General features: G+C 41.3%; 1 protein-coding gene across 1 annotated transcript; it reads right to left on the bottom strand.

Moving 5' to 3' along the window:
• Positions 1–2,527: 2,527 nt before the first annotated feature.
• Positions 2,528–20,489, bottom strand: LOC310770801 (eosinophil peroxidase-like; the record flags this gene model as incomplete). Its single annotated transcript, XM_083663512.1, has 15 exons — positions 2,528–2,631; positions 5,296–5,366; positions 5,490–5,722; positions 6,904–7,141; positions 7,262–7,432; positions 8,205–8,469; positions 8,591–8,751; positions 9,498–9,861; positions 10,205–10,417; positions 10,499–10,628; positions 14,259–14,391; positions 14,946–15,121; positions 15,425–15,512; positions 15,957–16,025; positions 20,447–20,489. 15 exons carry the CDS (start codon positions 20,487–20,489, stop codon positions 2,623–2,625), a joined length of 2,364 nt encoding a protein of 787 aa, XP_083519638.1. The 3' UTR covers positions 2,528–2,622.
• Positions 20,490–20,806: the final 317 nt, after the last annotated feature.

The following is a 20,806-nucleotide window of genomic DNA, read 5'->3' as shown; positions in this document are numbered from 1 at the left end:
GTGATGACCCACTCTCCTGGCTGTCTTGCTGGAGCCTGGTGTTGGGGTTATTTGGCTGATTGGGTGCACTGGGCCCGGTGTGTGAGTGGAGTGGGAGGGTGGGTATTACAGAAAGTGTATTAATCCCACCACTTACATTGTGTTACTTATAGTTGAATTTGCAATTTGCATAGTTTGGTTTGCATCCATGTAGCCATTTACATGTAACGGTGCTGCTGGATAAGGTTACATGTTCTCAATCAGGAATCAGAAACGTTGACTGAATCAGGCTCTTATTTTGGAGGGGTTATTGAGGAGGCGGGACATCCCATAGCAAGCGATCCCCCCTGATTGGCTGATTACACGTGTGGATCGAATCTGTCTTGCCTGTGGTAAACATGTAGCAAAAAGATTTGTAGACAAATGCAATGCTTTCCACACACACACTGTGATGTGCAAACAGCAATTCAACACTTGAACACCTAGCATAGCGATCCACACACAGAAATTCTGGTTTTGAAGTACAAGTCACTGAATTCTATTTGTGGATCATAACGTGGATTTATAATCTATTTGTGGAACATGTTTTCCATTTGTGGATCATGATGTGTTTGTTTGTGGATTTTAAATCTATTTGTGGATTTTAAATCTATTTGTGGATTTTGGTTTCAATTGTGGATCGTGTTTTAGTGTTTACAGATTGTACTATCTATTTGTGACTCATAATCTGTGCATTTACAGTTGTTCAAATTATTTGATACGGGTAGGTAAATGTGTTTTGCACCTACTTCACCGCATCGGTATGTGCAAAAATGTGAGTGTGTGTGTTTCTTGTTTTGTGATTTCTATAATAGGTTTTGTGCACCTGTAATGAAGAATTTGAGAAGGTGTAACTGTTGTGTTGTGTTTGTGGGAGAGAGAAAAAAAATCTATAAGTTTTCTACAACTACAAATTCACTGATACACATTTGTGACTATGTAATACAACTACAAATTCACTGATACACATTTGTAACTACTGATACACATTTGTGAATATGTACTCCAACTACAACACATTTTGCTCCCGAATTCTCTTCATAGTCCACTGGCTAAAATGCCTGTATGTTCTGCCTGTGCGTTAGGTTATGTATCTTTTTGTACATTCTTTTATGATTTTTATTGCCTGTTGTATCTCTTGTATGTTAACCCCGTGTATGTATCCCTATGGACCTGAGTCTGCTAATAAAGTTGAATTGAATTGAATTGAATTGAATTGAAACCACCAGGTACTTTGTTGGCAAATGCAGCTTCAAGCTTGAGAAAATAATTTCCTCCTCCGCAGCAGATGATGATCTAACATGTGACATGCAGTCGTTTTGTATATATTTAAAATTATTTCCCAATTTTTGCACTTGTGCACTTACCTTCAATGTTTTCATGGATGGCATTTAGGGCTACACAGAAGATACTACGTATCTTTGCTCTCAAGTACTTTGATGCTGTCTTGAAACACTTGTTTTGGCGTTTCTTGGTCTGCATATAAAGCAACATTTTACACTATATGTTCATGTTTGAACATAGTGTAAAACATTCCTTCTACTGTTTTGTTGGCAAAACAAAACTCTCTTTTTCTATTTCAGGGTGGACATGATGTCAACTAGGCAATTCACAATTCCTCATGAATAAAAGAAATACAACGAAAAACTTTGCTTCTTAGTTTATTTATTAATTAGGCTATACAGAGTGCAAAATAAAACAGATTTAGAAAGTTACAGTTAAATAAGCCACGCAGACAAAGCACAAGGCACAAAATATTCAAGGCATGCCTAAAAATGTCATCAATTAGATAACAATTAAGCCTGATAAACAATTTCATATAATACTGGTAAATGCCATCATCAAATTAGGCCATTACTTTTACTTGATGAAATTTTGGTTCATTAGACTGCATGATGTAACAGCATCCAATGATTAATATTACATGTTTGCTATGGTGACATTTCATGATTATGTTCATATTCCAGGAAAATGTATAGGCTAAAACGTATAGGCTAAAACATATAAAACATGTGTAACGTACAGTTTTGTGGTAGATTTGCCCTAGCCAGGTCTACTGATGGACAAAAATGATAGCAAATGAATAAAAATTAATATCTCATATGACCAGATTCACAGAAAATTAACTAGTTTATAGATCCTAAAGCAGACAGACCACTACTGTGTTGTTGGAGGGAGGCGAGGCGGTCCGGAGAGGTAGAGTTTGTGCACACAGACAGTTGCCAGATATCGCGAGAAAAACCAGGTCTGAAGAAGACCCGGTTGCTTGTTTCTCTCGCGAGATCTGGCAACATTGCACACAGAGTCACACAGAGAAGAGTGTCTAGAGAAGAAGCTGTTGGTGCTCAGGCCTTGGTCTCCAGCCACACCCTGACCCCCTGCTCTAGCTGCAGCACTGTGTCTCCCGTTGACCTTCGGCGACCGCCCTGGAAACCCTGGTAGCCGTGCGGCACCAGCTGTTGTGTTGTAGTGGGGGTTCTGTCCGTTGTAGATGATCTGAGGTAAATGTGTGGTTTTATCTGAAGAGGGAATGTAGTCGCCCAGTGGGACAGAAAAGGCGGAGTGCAGCTGTGGCGCTGGCGGCTGCTGGACCATAGCTCATACCTAGGGCACCTGCGGAGAAGCACACAGGCAACGTCACATTCACACTCGAGGATGGATTTGAGTTTTATTGTATATATATATTTTTTACAATTGCGTCACTTCACATGTCCCCCAATATCAGCAGAAACCTAACCATGCTGCTTTGGATAGTTTTTTGTCTATTAAACCTTTCATTAAAGGCGCAGTGTCTCGTTTCTATGGCAGCTTTCAGAATGTAAATAGACCATCATCAAACTGGTTTAAGGAGGGCTGGCAGAGAGAATTGGGCACTGAAATGACGGATGAGATGTGGGAAGCCTGTATTGACAATATTCTATATATATATATATTTATATTCTATAAATGTTAGGCACGCTTTGATACAATTCAAAGTAGTGCACAGATTGCACTTTTCTCCCTCTAGGCTGCATAGGATTTTCAAAGATTCCTCAGCCCTCTGTGTGAAATGCTTGAAAGATGAGGGAACTCTATCTCATTTATTTATACAATGCCATAAGTTGCAAACTTTTTGGGGTAATTTATTTGATTTTCTTTCTAAAGCTTTTGATAAGGAGTTTCCCCCTGATCCTCTAACTGCACTGTTTGGTGTAGTTGAGCCGGGCAGGGTGAGAGATAGATATGAGGCCCAGGCCATCTCTCTATCCACTCTGCTAGCCAGAAAACTGCTGCTACAGTCCTGGAAATCTGAGAATTGTCCGACATTTCATATGTGGCTTAAGGAAGTAGGAAATGTGTTGCATCTAGAGAAAATCCCGATTTACTATCTCAAAACGAGAAGGGGTATTTCCAAAAATTTGGCAACCCATTGTCAACCTGCTGGGAAAATACAATGATCTCATCCCCATATAACTTACATCCGATATCCTGTACGGCTGTATGTAACCTTTCTTGTGTATCACGATTTTGTTTTTATTTTATTTGTATTGTATTGTGTGTTCTGTATTGTATTTTTTTGTGATGTCTTTATTTTCTTATAAAAACTAATAAACAAAGTTATAAAAAAAAAGAAAAAAAGATTAGAAATAACACATTTTTAACCGTGATTGTTACATTTTGTTTGTTTTGTTTACAAAATTCTCAGCATGTACGCACAAAAGTTTGTATGCTTCAACCACCTCCGGGGATAGTGGGGGTCGCGAGCCTCTGGCACCGTTATTTTGGCGGTCAGCGGCTGAAAAGTTTGGAAACCCTTGGATTTGAATATTTTCTTTTTTCTTCGGGTGCTTTATATGTTGCGTCTGGTCTATTTTTGCGCAATCTTTTTTTTTATCCGCTTATTTCCTCTCGTTTGTTATTGATTTTACTATGTGCAAATAAATAAACTAAAATTAAACCAAAACCAAAAGTAAAAAATGTCTATAAAAATGTATCAAAAAAGAAAGACAGATGACAAAAGACTGATAGAAGTAAGATGCTATTGTTATGTAAGCTGATGTCATCCAGGCTTTATCTTATCTTATCTTTATTGTTTATTTGAGCAGGGACAGTACACAATAAACATATTGCACCAGAGATAGCTACGAGCTAATTTGCATCTGTAGTCCCTGGGCGCACAGAGTCCTGTGCGCACATAGTACATATCAAATACTTTATTACTGTAATTCCCTGTCCCAATGAGAAAGTCATAGCAGCCTACTGAGCCACATTCTACAGTTTCTCAGATGAAAACTAAAATATTAATCTCTGGACCACATTGCTCTATGTGGGCAATGTGTGTTAGTTTGAGAATTGACTTCACCGCTTGGTCTGGATCCGAGCTATACCGTACTGTAGGCAGGCTTTTATAGTCTGCTTTTAATAATTTTCAACTGTTTTCTCCTTAAGACTTATGTTTCATTAACATCTTTGTTGTTGTTAGAGTTTCAAGTTTACTTTATTAGCACATGGCCAGGCTGGTAGATTAGTTTTCAGTACAGGTAGTGGTTAGGGGTGCATCGATCACGTTTTTTGCAACCGATCACCGATTGCCGATCGCCTATGGGAAATATCTGCCCAACCGATCATCGACCGATCACCGATTACCGATCACCGATATATAAACTCCTCAAAAAAAGTTTGGAAACGTTATTTTGGTCGATTATTTCTCCCCTTTAATAATACCAATTGGCATTGTATTTTATATCGTTGGAAAGCCTGATTAGTGATAGGGCTTTTTTTTATTAAAAAAAAAAAAGGAAAAAAAATATATATATATAAAAAAATATCAGCAATCAGCCGAAATATCGGCAATCAGCCGATCGCATATTTGAGGTCAAAATCGGCCGATACAGATTGCTTGCCGATCGATCGGTGCACCCCTAGTAGTGGTAGTAGCAATACACCGCATACTACACCATACAACATCAGTGCAGCCATAGCCTTTAAAGTGCCATAAGAAAAACAAACATGTCAACCATTAGACAGACTTTTTGAGAGTTGTATGGCTTTTAGGGGAAACGCTGCAGCTAACACGCATTCTGTCCTGCCTTCTACGTGACCTGTAGCTTCTGCCAGTTGTTGTTGTTGTTCAATATCATCATTCATTCATGTTCAATCTCTGTGACTTCATATTCTTTGTATTATTTGGAAGTTTGGAGCCATTTAAGAGAATCAGTATATATACAGTGCACATACATCTTTTAAATAGATCAATAAATACTACCATCAATAAAAAACATAACATGTATTGACTACCTCGTTCGATGAGGAGTGCTGCGTGTCCACTGCCCGCCGTACGTACGTAGCAACCTGCTGGCAGCCGACCCCTGCAAGACCAAACACCACATGAAGTCTGATTTTCATACAAGTGATCCATAAAGAAATCAAGTGACAAATTCTGTGAAACATTGACAATGTCGAATCAATGGGTGAATGCAGTGCCGTTTCACCTTGAGGGTCCTCTGTGCAGCGGCTGGGTGTCTCTCTCCAGGCCGTCAGGTCGACGGAGCGGAGTTCTCGAGAAGAGCAGAGGATGCGCCTGTTTGACCGTGATTGGATACTGAAGGCGTCTTGGGGGACGGAGTTGATGCCAGTGTTGTCACAGATGATCCTGGACAGGGTGACGTTCTCCAGAGCCAGCCTCTGCTGGGGGGTGAAGATGCCTGGGTTCTGCCACCACATCCTGCAAAGTGCAAAGAAGAGTAGAGTGGAAAGAGATGAGTGCCAACAGAGATTGCATGAACGAATTACTTAAATGTAATTTAGTAGTATATTGTCACAATTAGAAATTGAATGCGACTTTTACTAAACTAGGAATCTCGCACGCTATGCGCCATATGATGATGATGCGCCACTTGTCCTCTTCTCCACTGATGACGAGTGACATCACTGACATCACTGATGACATCACAATTGCTCAAGTGACATCACTGATGTAAGAGAGTGGCGTCAGCGGAGGACCAAAATGCGAGACTCATTAGCCAATGAACAGCCAGGAATGGGTCTCGCGCTACTTTTGCATGCTAAAATAAACCCGATAATGTACAATTTGATTCATTTCAAGGGATGAAAAACCCTTTCAAAGTACAACACTGTCTATTTTGCTGCAACTCAACAGTGCTGCTTTTTTTACTCAAGAGTTCCACTTTCTACTTCCTGGAAAAAAACTGGTCCATTGGAGTGAATGGAGATGTCGGAACTCTTCTATTCACTGATGATGCCATCAGGATTGCTCAAGTGACATCACTGATGACATCATCACTGATGACATCACAATCGTGACTGAACCACACCGTCACACTGAGCCCACAGACACCACCCACTTAGCCCATTTTAACTAAGAGAAGATTTAAACTTTCTAAACTGAATTGAAATTGATTTCAAATTCAGATTTCTCAATTCAGTTTCACTTTTCTCAGTTCAGATTCTGCTTCCGAAGACAAACGGCCAACAGTACACACTGTTCACTTAGCCAACCACAGGCCATGTAGCACTGTGGCTTACTCGTCTCCTCAGCCAATGAGTGAATCTTATATTCTCCTCACTTTGTTAGGAAAAATGCTACACATTGTTTCCTAGGTACTACTGGGCTGCAGAGAAGAGTGAGTCACAAAAAATAATATTATCTTGAGTAGGACTGACAAAATGCATTATGCCTGCATGTATGCATTATATTTCCCTCTCAGACATGAGACTTGAGACTTGACTCTACCTCAAAGACTTGAGACTTGGACTTGCAAAAAATGGACTTGTGAGCATCTCTGACACACACACACACACCTGCGCACGCACGCACGCACGCACGCACGCACACACACACACACACACACACACACACACACACACACACACAGGTGTAATCACCTGTCACCCTCGCGGATCTTCTGGAACTGGCTTCCGATAAGGCAGGCGAACAGCGGCCCGACGCGGCCGTCGGTGACGAACGGCTCGGCTACGCCTCCCATCCAGGGGTCGATGTTGGCAGGGGTGCCGTAGAGCTGAATCAGCTTACGGGCCAGCTCCGCGTTGTTCAGGACCAGGGCCAGCTCCCTCTCATTCCTAGGCTCAGACAGCTTGCAGAACTTGCGCCATGCGTTGTAGCCTATTGGAGTAAACAACCAACATTACATACGTAGATATACAAGGAAGGAAAGAGATGGCAGGATGAACAGATGTTCATGCACCGTTCAAAGTGTGAGTGCGGCGTGTAAGCAGGCAGTACCAGGCAGTCCGTGCTCGCGTCCCCTCTGCATGTTGAGAGAGCCCAGGTCCAAAGCCAGCTCCCGGACGAATTGGAAGAGCCGGTCCCTCAGAGCTTCCACCATCATGGAATCCTGAATGTTCTTTTTAGCTGGACGACTAATCATACCACGGATCAGAGGGTCAATGCCACCTACACACGGAGAGACAGAAGAGCATCTTATTGTGGCAATACTGTATCTTCTTGATCTGTGCAATATTTACCACTACGGTCTTTTAGTGGGAGAAATATGCAATATCTTGTTGTAGGGGATCTGTGCAAGGTTTAAAGCAACAACGAGCAAAATTTTCGATTGTTACTAAACAGTCTATAAATTTAATATCGATGCCTCACATCTTACCTCTAATAGTAGATGAGACCAACGCCGAGTGAAACGGCGAGTGCTTTCTTGATGATTATAGTCTGTGTGCGGGCCAGGCAGACCATTTCGCTCTGCCGAGCAACAGTTTACAGCTGCCGTAAACCGTTTCGCTCTGCCTAGCAACAGTTTACAGCTGCCGTAAACCGTTTAGCTCTGCCTAGCAACAGTTTACAGCTGCCGTAAACCGTTTCGCTCTGCCTAGCAACAGACCGAAAACAAGAAGGACGGCTTTCCTCGCTACTTCACGGGGCTTTCTACTCTCGCGAACATCTCTCGTTATATTCTAACAGTTTGTTTGAAAGTAATTTTGTAATTCTGTGGTTAAGGCCGAAGTGGCTGCCGTAAACCATTTCATTTCACTTCCTGATCTGCCCGGCCCGCACACAGACTATAATCCTCAAGACAGCACTCGCCGATCCATTTGTGCAATACTTTGGTGTATTAGGCAATATTCTTGGTGTGTATTTCTTGGTGGTGTGTTACTGAACTGTACTTTTATACTGAGTACCAGAAACAAACTGCAGTTATCACTTTACCACGTACCCTCAAAGACAATCCTCCAGGGGGTGACGAAGGCCTTGAATAAGGGGACATTGGGGAAGCGTCTACTCTCTGTGTAGTTTGCATCCAGACGGGGGAGGATAGGCTGGATGGCCAAGTGGGCAAAGCGGTACGCTGCTGTCGCAAACACGTTGGCAATGCTGGGGTCAACGTTGGGATTATATCCCGGGTACCGGCTCGGCGTGAGCTTTGCGCGGAACACTTCGTCGCCCACAATATGCGGCAGATAGTCGTGGAACACAATCACCTAGGGGAGACGAGATGTTTGGGGTGTAAGTCATTAAGGTGTAGTAGTACAGCATCAGACACACACACACATTGGAGATTTGAGACGTAAATATGAGTGTTGATAGTGCTGGTTTTGTTACCTGCGCGTAAGCACCCATGATCTTGCGCGCCTCCTGGTAGAGCGTCTCACTGTCCCACTGCGGGTTGATTCTCCGCAGTCCACGGGCCAAGCGGTTGTGCTCGCGCATAAACAGCGTGTGCAAAGAGGTCAGGGCGATGTTCTCATTCACGCGGACATCACCTGAATGACGCAAAACACACATGAAACAACTGTGTACAACCCATTTACATCCCGTCAACAAGTGTACAGGTACAGAGTTTATTTGTGGTGTTCATTCCTTCCTTTTCAAACTCAGGCACAAGCAAGAAATGAGTAAAGATCAACAATATAAGTCATTAATAAATTATAACGAATTATACCTTAATTATAACCTTAATCATACCTAGTAGGCAAGGTGTCTATGTGCGGAAGTCAACTGATTAAACTTTGGAAATGAATTATAATAATATAATAATAATAATAATAATAATAATAATAATAATAATAATAATAAACTTTACTTATATAGTACTTTTCAAAACAAATGTTACAAAGTGCTTAACAGGCAATAAAAATACATAGGAGTACAGTAACGCAGGTGAAGGGATAGCAATGGTGGGCCGTTCAAAACAGTTAAAACAATAAAAGCAGACCCAATTAAAGCAAGTATACACACAATTAAAAGACTGAACCATAAAACAATAAAACAATAAAACAATAAAAAAATAAAACTTGGGGGTAGGACTATATGCCGGTAAGTACATTGTACTTCAGCCTACTCCTTTTCGGACTTTTGCCGCTGGCATTGTATTATGATTAACTATTCTGTTTTCTTCCTTTGGTATTTCGTTCTATTGTATATACATTATTTTATTTATTATTATTTGTCCGAAATAAAGCTTTCATTCATTCCTTCATTCATTCATTCAAGCAGAGCTCACACCAACCTGCAACGAAACAGGGCACCTCTGCCGCATTCGAGTCGTTGGTGGTTCTGCGGCGTGTGGCGCACATTTCCGGGTTGACATCGGTGAAGGGCAGCAGCTCTCGCCCAGAGTCTCGGAACCTGTCGTTGACGCGCAGCAAGCCCTCGTCGCTGGTGAGATCGCGAAGGAAAACCGCTACCTTCTCGTCGGAGCCGTACACCTGGCCAAGATCCAGGAAGGCGGTCAGAGTGTTGAGCTGCTCCCTCTTGTTGGCCTCTCCACCAAAGTTGAAGGCCGAGACTCCTGTTCCACAAACAGGTGCTGATCTGAACGTGGGGATGCAGCTGTCCGGCCCAGAACGCCTGGTGGGGTCATCTCCAGGAATCTGTTTGTATAAAAAAACAAAAAAACAAAAACAGGTTAGACAGAGGAGGTCATATCTTATGCCCAGTGCAAGTACAAGTACAAGGGCAAGGGCAAGTATGATCTTTGCTAGTTTCTAGCACTCAACATCTCAATTCTTCTCTTTTAATTACCACTGGGTTGCTGAAACACGTCCTTTGCTGTACTGACCCAGTGGTAAAAGAAAAAGGGGGACATTTTGAGTGCTTGAAACTAGCAGAGATAACCTGGGCGTAGGATATGGCCCAGGATCTTCTACTGAAAACACAGTAGTGGGGGAACGTCATGGAAAGTGCCTGAGCTTGGCTGTGAGCCGTATCACCCACCTCAATGGGGAAGCAAGGCTCCGTGCGCTCGCAGCTCTCCTCACAGTCAATGCCGCTTGAGAAGGAGCGGATGCTGGGTGAGAAGGGCGTGAAGGTGAGATCGTGGTCGTTCCACTGGCCGAACAGGGTCAACATGTGCGTGTACAGCCTGTCGTTTTCCACGCTCGTGTCCCCTCCTCGTATCCTGAGGATGTTGTTGGAGACCTGTCTGACCTAGAGGAGAATCGGTTGGTTATATTCTCAATAGTCAAAATGTATTTGACTCAAGGCGATAGTCGGGTATTTCAGGCGTACCAGGGGCAGCATGAAGTTGTTGAAGCTGCGTGTCTTGTCAAACCCCTGTGGTTCCCCGACTCCATCAGCATACTGGGCAGGCAGCCAGCGGGCCAGAGCGGTGTTGGAGGCTCCGAGACGAGGTCTCTCTCTAAACGCAGACGAGAGATCGACATTTTTCACTTGAGGAAGCCGAGGGAAATGTTCACATGTGGCCCAAGATGTTTAGACATACTGTATTGCACACATATTTCCTCTGATTGTAAGCACCACTCAGCCTCCCTGACTCTCAGTCAGGAACAGTGTTAGGGGCAGCGCGTTACATTTCATACGTTACTCAGTCAGATTACATTTCTGTGGTAACGGGTAACTTGATGCGTTTATTTTTCATTTGATGCAATCAGCTATGAGTTACCTTCTAAAACTTGCATTTCATTACTTTTTCTTTAAAATGGTTACATTTTCAGGCCAAATTAAAATGATTTTTTTTGCACTATTATTAACTCTAAGCTGTGCATTGGAGAATTGAAAGAACTTCCCAATAGAGAGGCAAAGTGACCGCCTACTTCCTGCTTCAGCACTGTACCAGAGATTTTCATCCGCCATTTATTTTCCGATAGACATTTCGTAAAATGCTTATAAAAAGAGTTTTACTGGTTCAAACCAAACGTTCAGCTAACGCTATAATCGGGAGAGACCATAGAACATTTCACTTGGACCAAAACTTAAAAAAACATAGAAAAAATATTTTCTTCGAACCCGCATTTCTTTTTACGTTTTTGTCTGAGTGAAATATTATGCGATCTCTCCTGTTTCTAAATATATCTGAACCGTTTGGTTTGAACCAGTAAAACTATTTTTATAAGCATTTTACGAAATGTCTATGGGAAAATAAATGGCGGATGAAAATCTCTGGTACAGTGCTGAAGCAGGAAGTGGCGTTCCACTTTGGCTCTCTATCTGTGGTGAGCGCTATCTGCTGTTTACTTTGAGACTAGGCAAGATCAAGGCTCCGCCTCCCTCGCTTATCGTCTATCAGTGGGGCCCAGAAAGCTCCTTTGCCTTTCATAGGCTTTTCTTTAGATAACAATTGATTGTGTACTCAGTTCTGCACAATAAGAGTGAGGTCATCAGCAGAAGGTATTTTAAAGTCACGTTTTCAAGTGAGTAACTTGAAAGTAATCCAGTGGTTAGTTTTCATAAAAACCAACATAGTAAAGTAACTAGTTGCTATTTCAGAGAAGTAAAGTAACTAATTTGTTTCAAAAGTAACTTTCCCCAAAGATGGTCTTGAAATAAACAGATTCTAGCCAAGTTTCCATAGAGAGGCAAAGTGGAACGTCACTTCCTGCTTCAGCACTGTACCAGAGATTTTCATCCGCCATTTATTTTCCCTTAGACATTTCGTAAAATGCTTATAAAATAGTTGTACGTCGTCGAACCAAACCGTTCAGCTAACGCTATAATCGGGAGAGACCATAGAACATTTCACTCGGACCAACAAAAAAAAAACATTGAAAAAATATTTTCTTTAAACCTGCATTTTCTTTACGTTTTGGTCCCAGTGAAATGTTATGCGATCTCTCCTGTTTCTAAATATATCTGTACCGTTTGGTTTGAACAAGTAAAACTATTTTTAGACGCATTTTACGAAATGTGGATGGGAAAATAAATGGCGGGTGAAAATCTCTGGTACAGTGCTGAAGCAGGAAGTAGGCGGTCACTTTGCCTCTCTATTAATCCAACATGAATTATAATAACAACACTGCATGGATGTTTAAAAATGTGATTTTTTAAAATGTGTGCTTGCTTTTTTAAGTGAGCAAAAGACACACGTATATTAAGTATATATAGGTATATAATAATATTAAGTAAATTAAAATGCAATATACCTCCCAAAGAAAGCTAAAGAAGTGCTTCGTCAAAAGGGAGTGTTTTGAGGAAAAAAGAGCACTTTAGATTTCCTACTTTATAGACCCTTTTCACAGCAACCATTTTGAGGTAGTAAAGCAGGAAGTAAAGCCAAAGTACGTAACCGATACCATTAATGATGTGGGCGGCTTTAGCTCAGGAGGTACAGCGGGTCGGCCAATGACGCAAGGGTTGGTGGTTCGATCCCCGCTCCCTCCCAGCTGCTGTCGTTGTGTCCTTGGGCAAGACACTTATCTGCATCTGAGTCAGTGGAGGATCTGACAGAGGCTCTCAACAAAGAGATTCTGTTGGTCTTAAAATGGATAACTGATAATAGAATGGTGTTGAATAGTTCAAAGACAAAATGCATAGTGTTTGGTTCGCAGAGTGTGCTGCAATCTAATCCAAAGTTAAATCTAATACTGAATGGAACAGAAATTGAACAGGTCAGTGAAACCAAGCTACTGGGTGTAACATTGGACAATCATCTTTCATGGTCATTACATATTGATCACATAACTAAGAAAATGGGGAAGGGGTTAGCATTAATCAGAAGATCTGCTGAGTATTTAACATCTGATTCAGTGGTCCAGGTTATACAAGCACTGGTCTTGTGTCATCTTGACTACTGTCCTGCTGTGTGGTCCAGTGCATCAAAACAGGAACTAAGGAAACTACAAATTGGTCAAAACAAAGCAGCTCGTATTGCACTTAAATGTAATTACAGGTCAAGTGCAGTGCTAATGCATAAAAAACTAGCATGGCTGATGGTGGAACAAAGACTGCTTGTGAGTCTAATTTTGTTTTTTAGAAAGATCTGTGGTAGCAAGGAACCAGAATGTTTATATAATATACATGTGACAGACATACCCGCGCTACCAGACAGGTGGTGAGGGAGCATTTTACTTTACCTAGGCCAAGAACAAATGCAATGAAAAAATCTGTCATGTACCGAGCCATGTCTGAATGGAATGCTCTACCTCCTACAATTATAAATATAGAAAGTAGATATAGACTTAAAAAGAGGCTAAAAGTACATTTTATAATTTCATAACTAGTTGATTATACGCAATGAATGGAACTGGTATTAGAAATAGTGATTATACACCTAGATATCGTATAGAGGTGATAGTAATTAATGTAGTAATATAGTTAGGCGTTATATAACATAAGGATAGTAATGTATTAGGCTATAGGTAGATGTATTATATTATAGTATTATATGCCTGTATATACTGTATAGTATTTTAGGAAGATTGTGATGGAGGTTACATGGTTATTTGGATGGACATATGCTGTATTTAGAACCAGGTTGAGTGAGTTTTTGTTTGTTTTCTCTTGTTTGTCTTAAATTTATGATTTTAAAATGTGTTTTGTCTTTTACTTTGCATATTTGTAATGTATCTGTATTGTTTGTTTTTACTGTGGACCCCAGGAAGAGTAGCTGTTGCCTTGTGTTATGGCTAATGGGGATCCTAATAAACTAAACTAAACTAAACTTAACCCTCCTTGCTCCCGATGGTGTGTAGGCACCCTGCGTGGTAGCCTGCTGCCATTGGTGTATGAATGGGTGAATGTAGACTATCTACTGATTGTAAAGCGCTTTAAGCGCTATATAAATGCAGGCCATTTACCATAATGATGGTCCCATTCCATGTAGGTGTTCCATTGCCAGGGCCCTCGTTATTATGTTATTGGTCACACCTGTGTTACTTCCTGCTTTACCACCTCAAAACGGTTGCTGTGGAAAGGGTCTATAAAATTAATTCAAAGTTTTACTCATTCCTCTATAGTCAAAATGTAAGCCTATAATGTAAGCCTGTCTCATGTTGCTATACTTGTTACATTGTTGCTACATTGTTGCTCTTACAGGTTGTTGCAGACGCTGTTGGCTGTGCGGTATTTGTCCAGGTTTTGGATCGTGCGGCAGGATGGTTCCCTGGTCCGACCGGAACATCCGCTGATCTCGGCGAGGCTCCTCAGCTGCTCCTCTGTGAGTAAATCTGAGGGACGTGACACAGATCTTTTGTAGTTGGCCCACACATGATGAAACTGACACCGTAACAGACTTTTTGCCCTCAATGAGAACAAGGGAAACCCCCCCCCAAAAAACAATGCACGCGCGCACGTGTGAGTGTGTGTGTGTGTGTGCGTGTGTGTGCGCGCACATGCGAGCACGCTTCTAAGTGTGTCTCCATTATGCTCTCTAGTCTGGTGCATTTTTGTATTTGTGGGCTGGCTGTAGCTCAGGAGGTAGAGCGGGTCCACTGATCGTGCCGGATAAAATAGGTTCGGTGGTTCGATCCCCGTCTCCTCCAGTCTGCATGTCAAAGTGTCCTTCGGCAAGATACTGAAGCCCAAATTGCTCCCGATGGTGTGCCAGCACCCTGTGTGGTAGCTTGCCGCCATGTCTGTGTGAATGGGTAAATGTACCTACTGATTGTAAAGCGCTTTGGATAAAAGCGCTCTATAAATGGAGACCATTTACCATATTTGATATCTGTATACTTTTGTATCATCCCCCTGGGGAAATGCTTGTATTAGATTCAGTCCTGACCTGTGGCATTGAGGGAGCGCTTGTGCACGTGGTGGACCCTGTCGTGCAGCAGACGGAGGGTCTGGACCATGTAGTCTGCAGACCTGACCGCGGAGCGCGTGTCTCCTCGTGGCTGCTTCATCAGACGCAGGATGTCATGAGGCTTCACCACCTCCCTGCGGACCCTGCTGAGACTCCTGACACAGCAACAGGCACATATGTAGACATGGTTAGGGTCCCAGAAAGAGCATTCACAAATCAATTAGCGATGAATCGGTGAAAATTACATACAATTCCTTTCAAGCACTTCTAGTACGTATTCTTAAAATGACTAAAGCTATTGAATTATACTGAATCGTTTGAATGCACATTGCAGAGTAGCTACTACGTGAAATAGCTTTTCAGTGTACGCTTTCAGAATTCATTCCGACGACAATCCAGGAGTTCACTCTGTAGTTCATTCACTCTGTAGGATGAAGAAAAGTCAAAGGTGGACTCACACTTCTCTGGAGTACTTGTATGCATCGTCGACAATTTTCTTTGCTTCCTCAAAACAACTTCCGAGAAAAGGACCGCCAAGATATTCCCCTGCGAATGAAAAGAAACAGAGATATGAAGTTGATCATCATGACAAAAGGATATGAAACAAGTTGCTATGTCGTGGTTAAGTTCGAAACCAGAGTAGGTTGATACTGTATGCAGTGATAGAACTTTACAAATCAGAATCAGAATCAGCTTTATTGGCCAAGTATGTAGCTACACATACAAGGACAGGTAAAAAAACAAGCAGGGCAAAAGCCCGGGTACATTAATTAGACATTAGCAAAATTCACAGTAAATACAATAATTGTGGTGTAAAGTGTCTGTTTTAATAAATAAACAAACAAACAAACAAATAAATACATAAATAAATAAATAAATAAATAAACAAACAAACAAACAAACAAACAAACAAACGCGTATGAAAGAAAATTAAGGCATGATTGGGAATAACAATTTTAAAGAAACCTGTCTATTGCATATAGGATGTACCTGTTGGGTTGGAGTGACTGCAGACCAGGCAGAGGCCCAGAGCGAGGACACAGACCAGCAGCTTCATCTCTGAAACATATCACGAAAGATTATTCAGCATCAAAAGTCAATTCACTGCATTTGTTCTCAAGGAGGGATATAATAACAATTTATCCAAGTACTAATACCAGAATAAAAATAAAAAGAATAAAAATAAAAAGAAGAGAGAGAGAGAAATATAAAAATATTCTTACGGTCGATCTTATCAGTTATCCATATTGGCATACTCACACTGGTGGTAATGATAGCAACATAGTAGCAGCATTAGTATATTAGTATTATTTGAATGAAACATTTTCTTCAACTTTGGCAGCGATATTGATCAAGTTCATTTGTCGACTCAAAAACGAATCTGTAAAACAAATGTCGTCTCCCGTTTTTTGACATTCATCTACCAAGCACATTTTATGTATAATCTGTCTTTTTACATGACATTATATTTGACAGAAAATGATTTTGTTCCCTTTCTTTTCTAACTACTAATTATTGCTGGTGCTTACTGATGTTACCATGCTCTGGTTGATGGCCTACAGCAGGGATACTCAACGGGCCAGTTAATAAACAAACAATATACATTTTTCTGTAGCGGATTGTAGGTTTTTGGGGTGTCCGCCAGAGTTTAGTCTGACAATGTTGTGCACACCGGATAGTTAGTTAGGTTAAAGGACGGCTTTACCGTGGGGAATATGAATATATATTAAATCTCACGCCCCTAAGGTTTTAGAATCAGTTGAAATTTTTGAAATTGGAGCCTCACTGCCTGACCTATCAGGCATCTCTCACATATTTTTCGGGCCGGATGACGCGTTACGCGTCACCCGGCTTCCCTCCCCGCTTGCGGAACTCGAGCGCCTATGAACTACAAGTATTGTGAGCCATGGTCCTGCCTCTAGAGGTCCTCCACGCCCCTTCAGAGCTCTCGACGAAAAGCAAAAGGCAGCCATCTTGTGGAACTGCATAGCCTATGGTAGCTAGGTTAGCTTTCCATAGCTCCTTGCCAAGAGACCATAGACCAGGTTCCAGAGATATTGGGCTCTATTCTCCCACAGGCCATCGGCGCTATTACGGGCCTTAACCGCAAAAAAACGTGCCTTGCGCCTGTTTCGGGAAAATAGCAATAGGCTTTAGGCTGCCAAATGCGCTTTAGGCCGAATGGGCGTGGCGCAGTCCCAGAATGTGCCAAAGTGGGCGTGTCGGCGCTAAATACCGGCGCTGTGATATCTTCCGAGCTGGCCTACATTTAGCGCTTTGCGCTTTTGAAAAGCAGGCCTATTCTGTGCACAGGGACAGGAAAGTGAATGGAGAATAAAATATATAGAAAAAAATAGTTTAGAATACAATAGAATATAAGATTGCAACCCTTCTCAGGCTTTGGGTGAAGCTGTAATGCACAGTTTCATTAATTTAGTTTAGGCTATCATAATAATCCCTATTTATGTGTAATATAGCTCAACGTTTTATTATCCCCCCCCCCCCCCCCCCCGAAATTAGCTAGGCTACTAATATTACTAATATTCCTAATTAATATGTATTATTATTTCATTCAGATAATTGGCTAATGCTCTCTCAGATATTTCATACTATTGTTTCTTTTATTTTTATTTTTATATTTCCAGGAGTAATATCATATCCACTGTACCTAATACAAGGAGCAGCTGTATAAGAAAAGTGCATTGGCCCTATAGTCAATGTGGCTTGCCTTACAGTGGCCAAGTGGCTATGACTGCTGTGTATATAAATAGCATGTATGTTTGTGAGCATACTGTCTGTTTGTGATGTTTGACATAAAGAGGCTACTTAAAGCTGCAGTAAGCACTATTATGTCATTATCATTTTGGTTGTCAAAAACACACACAATCAGGGTTAGCTAGACCGTAACTAGCCAATCATAGCATAGGCTAGTGCTACAAACAAGACTCATTCAGGTTCTACTCTCTGCTATGTTGCTATGGTTAACTAACTTCACCAAAAAACAATGTTGATTTATTTTGCACATGACCTCACACATCCAAAAACTGTAAACAGTTTTGCAGGCATTCAGTTTGACAGTTATTGAGATTTGATTTGAGTTGTGAACCAGTGATGTCATTTGTGCATGAATGACATCACTGGTCCACAACTGAACTCAAATCAAATCTCAAGAACTGTCAAACTAAATGAATGCGTGCAAAATTGTTGACAGTTTTTGGATGTGTGAGATCATGTGCAAAATAAATCAACGTTGTTTTTTGGTGAAGTTCTCCTTTAACATTCCATCGATGTTGTTTATGCTGCAGGTTTTGATCAACCCTCAGTCGACCTGAACCTCAGCTTTCCTCCTTATCCTTTTGACCAAGCTGACGACGAGGAAAGTTGAGAGCAGAAAATGATTGAAGTGTTTGAGAAAGTCTGTTAGTTAGTAACACCTTGACACAGCAAGAAAGTGCCATTTCACCAGCGTCATGGTCGGGGATCTCAATTGTGTTTGGGTGCGTTTGGGCTGGCAGCAGAAGCAGTTGGTATTTCCGCTATATTACAATCAAGCAGTGTTGGAGGTAACTCATTACAAAAGTAAGATATTACATGTAATATATTACTTTTAGCAGTAACTCAGTAATATAACTCATTACCAATATGATTTCAGTAATATTATACCAGTTACTCTGTCAAGTAACACAAGTTACAAATTGAGTAAAAAAATGTTTTTTTTGTTATCAAAGCACATATTTAAATAAAGACACAATAATTTCCTAATCAAATTGTGTGGTTTTATGCAAATAACCACTATAGATGACAATAACAAAGGAAAATGATAACATTTAGAATTTTGGATGGTTTCAACTGACATCAAGACGGTTTAAATTATTTTTCGGGATGGTTCCGGGCGGCGATGTCATTCTGCTACTGCTGTTATTTTGATGAAAGTAATGCAAAAGTAGTGTTATAAGTAATATAAGTAAACTCTACACAGACAGTAATTTGTAAACTTACTTTCAAATGAAAGTATCTAGTAATATGTAATATATTATATTTTGAAAGTAACTTGCCCAACACTGCAATCAAGTTAAGATTCTGCAGAGATGGAGCACAAATACATTATCTACTAATAATGATTCAAAACAGACTGAAACTGAAAACCATAATTGGTATTTGGTATAATCCAGTGAACCTGACACCAGCCTCAACAACGCACACAGTTATTTTAGTGATCATTGTTATTCCCCTGCCTGGTCCTGTCTTGACTCTGCTCTGTGTTGCGGCTGTGCTTGAACTCAATTCACTTCCCGCATCCGACCCGCATTCTCTCTTCGGGCGTAATTTAGCCATTTCCCGATTTGGGTTCAGCAACCCTCGTTCTATAGCCCCTATTTCTGGGAGGTTTATGTTAATTTCTCCTCCTTGAATTTGAAGAGTTCCCTGTCCCACTGTCCCGACCATCCCCTGCATTATGGGGGCGTTCGGTGCGGTGGGAGAGGGGTTTGGTGACTGTTTCATTATACAGTCGTCCATTGTGGGGTACATGTGAGAGTATGCCGGTGGGCACCGCATGGCCTCCCCAGATCCCGGTGCAGAAAGAGCCGCATCATTTCTGATGATCGTGCTCCACTGCATCACGATACGAGAAACCACTGCGGCGCGGTCATCCGCATCTCTCCATTTCTTGGAGTGTTTACCAAATGTGGTGCCCGCATTAGCCTCTTTAATTTTTTGGCATTGGATCCTTTCTGCCTTGCTCAAGGCCAACAGATCCTTACTGGTGATAGGTGCTTCATGTGCTTGCGGGACCAAATTGTCCTTCTGCCATTGAGCAATAATGGCATTGTTCGCTCCTTTTACTTTCTGGCATTTACCGGTCTTTGTGACTTCATCACTCAAAACCTCTGCTCTTTTGAGCATGTCTTCAAATATTATGCTTCTCATCAACACATTCTCATTCCCAACTCGTCAAGCGTCCGACGTTATGCCCACAGCCCTCGTCGTCACTTTCCGAAGAGAAAGGGGCCCCCTCTCGTCACATAGCAACGATTGCAGGGCATTATATGCGATATTGCGGTCAGAGTCCGGGGGCGGAGCCAAAGCAACGTCATCCATGGGAGGTTGCTTATTCTACATTATTTTAACGTTATTTATTTAACGCAAAACACGAAGTGTTTGTCATAACTGACTCACAATACGATAGGTTAATGTTCTGACCATCTGTTTTAATTATTTCGCCTTCGATTAAGCACAATTTTGTGTTTTATCAGCTATTTTAAAGGATAGCGGACATTAGCTATCCCATGATCCTCCGCGGCCGTTACTATGGTAACCCAAAACGCTACATGCTCGGTAGCCATAGAATGTTTAACCTAACATGTGATATATTTAACATTCCTCAACACCAAAAGCATAAAAGTATGCTTTAAACATGCATTGCGTTTGATCTTGGCTACAATGATGCTGACAGCATATTAAAATAATATTCGTCCTACTCTCTTTCTTCTTCCTTTCCAGCAGACGGAAGAGGTGATGCATGATGGTCAACGTAGTTTTTTTTTAGGCTGGCGACATTGATAAAAAAAAATTGTGCTACGATCGTGTTTTTGTTAGATCAATCAACCAACCAACCACGTGTAACATAATGTAACTTTGGCATAAATGGTTTAATGTTCAAGAGACGTATTTTGGCAAGCGTATGTTGAAATTTGTAGTCAAAGATGTCAGGAAGTAGTATTGGCATTTCATGCGTAGAAGAAGAATTCGGCTTCCTGTCAGAGTACAACAACAGTCGTCAAGTCGTACGGTACGTAGCTACTTTCTTTAAGAGATAATCAATCTTCTACACCACACAA

Source organism: Poromitra crassiceps (genome assembly GCF_964638095.1).
Source record: "Poromitra crassiceps genome assembly, contig: HAP1_SCAFFOLD_230, whole genome shotgun sequence".
Classification (NCBI taxonomy): domain Eukaryota; kingdom Metazoa; phylum Chordata; class Actinopteri; order Beryciformes; family Melamphaidae; genus Poromitra; species Poromitra crassiceps.
The sequence above is the reverse complement of the archived record's forward strand: the minus strand, read 5'-3'. Positions and strand labels throughout refer to the sequence as shown.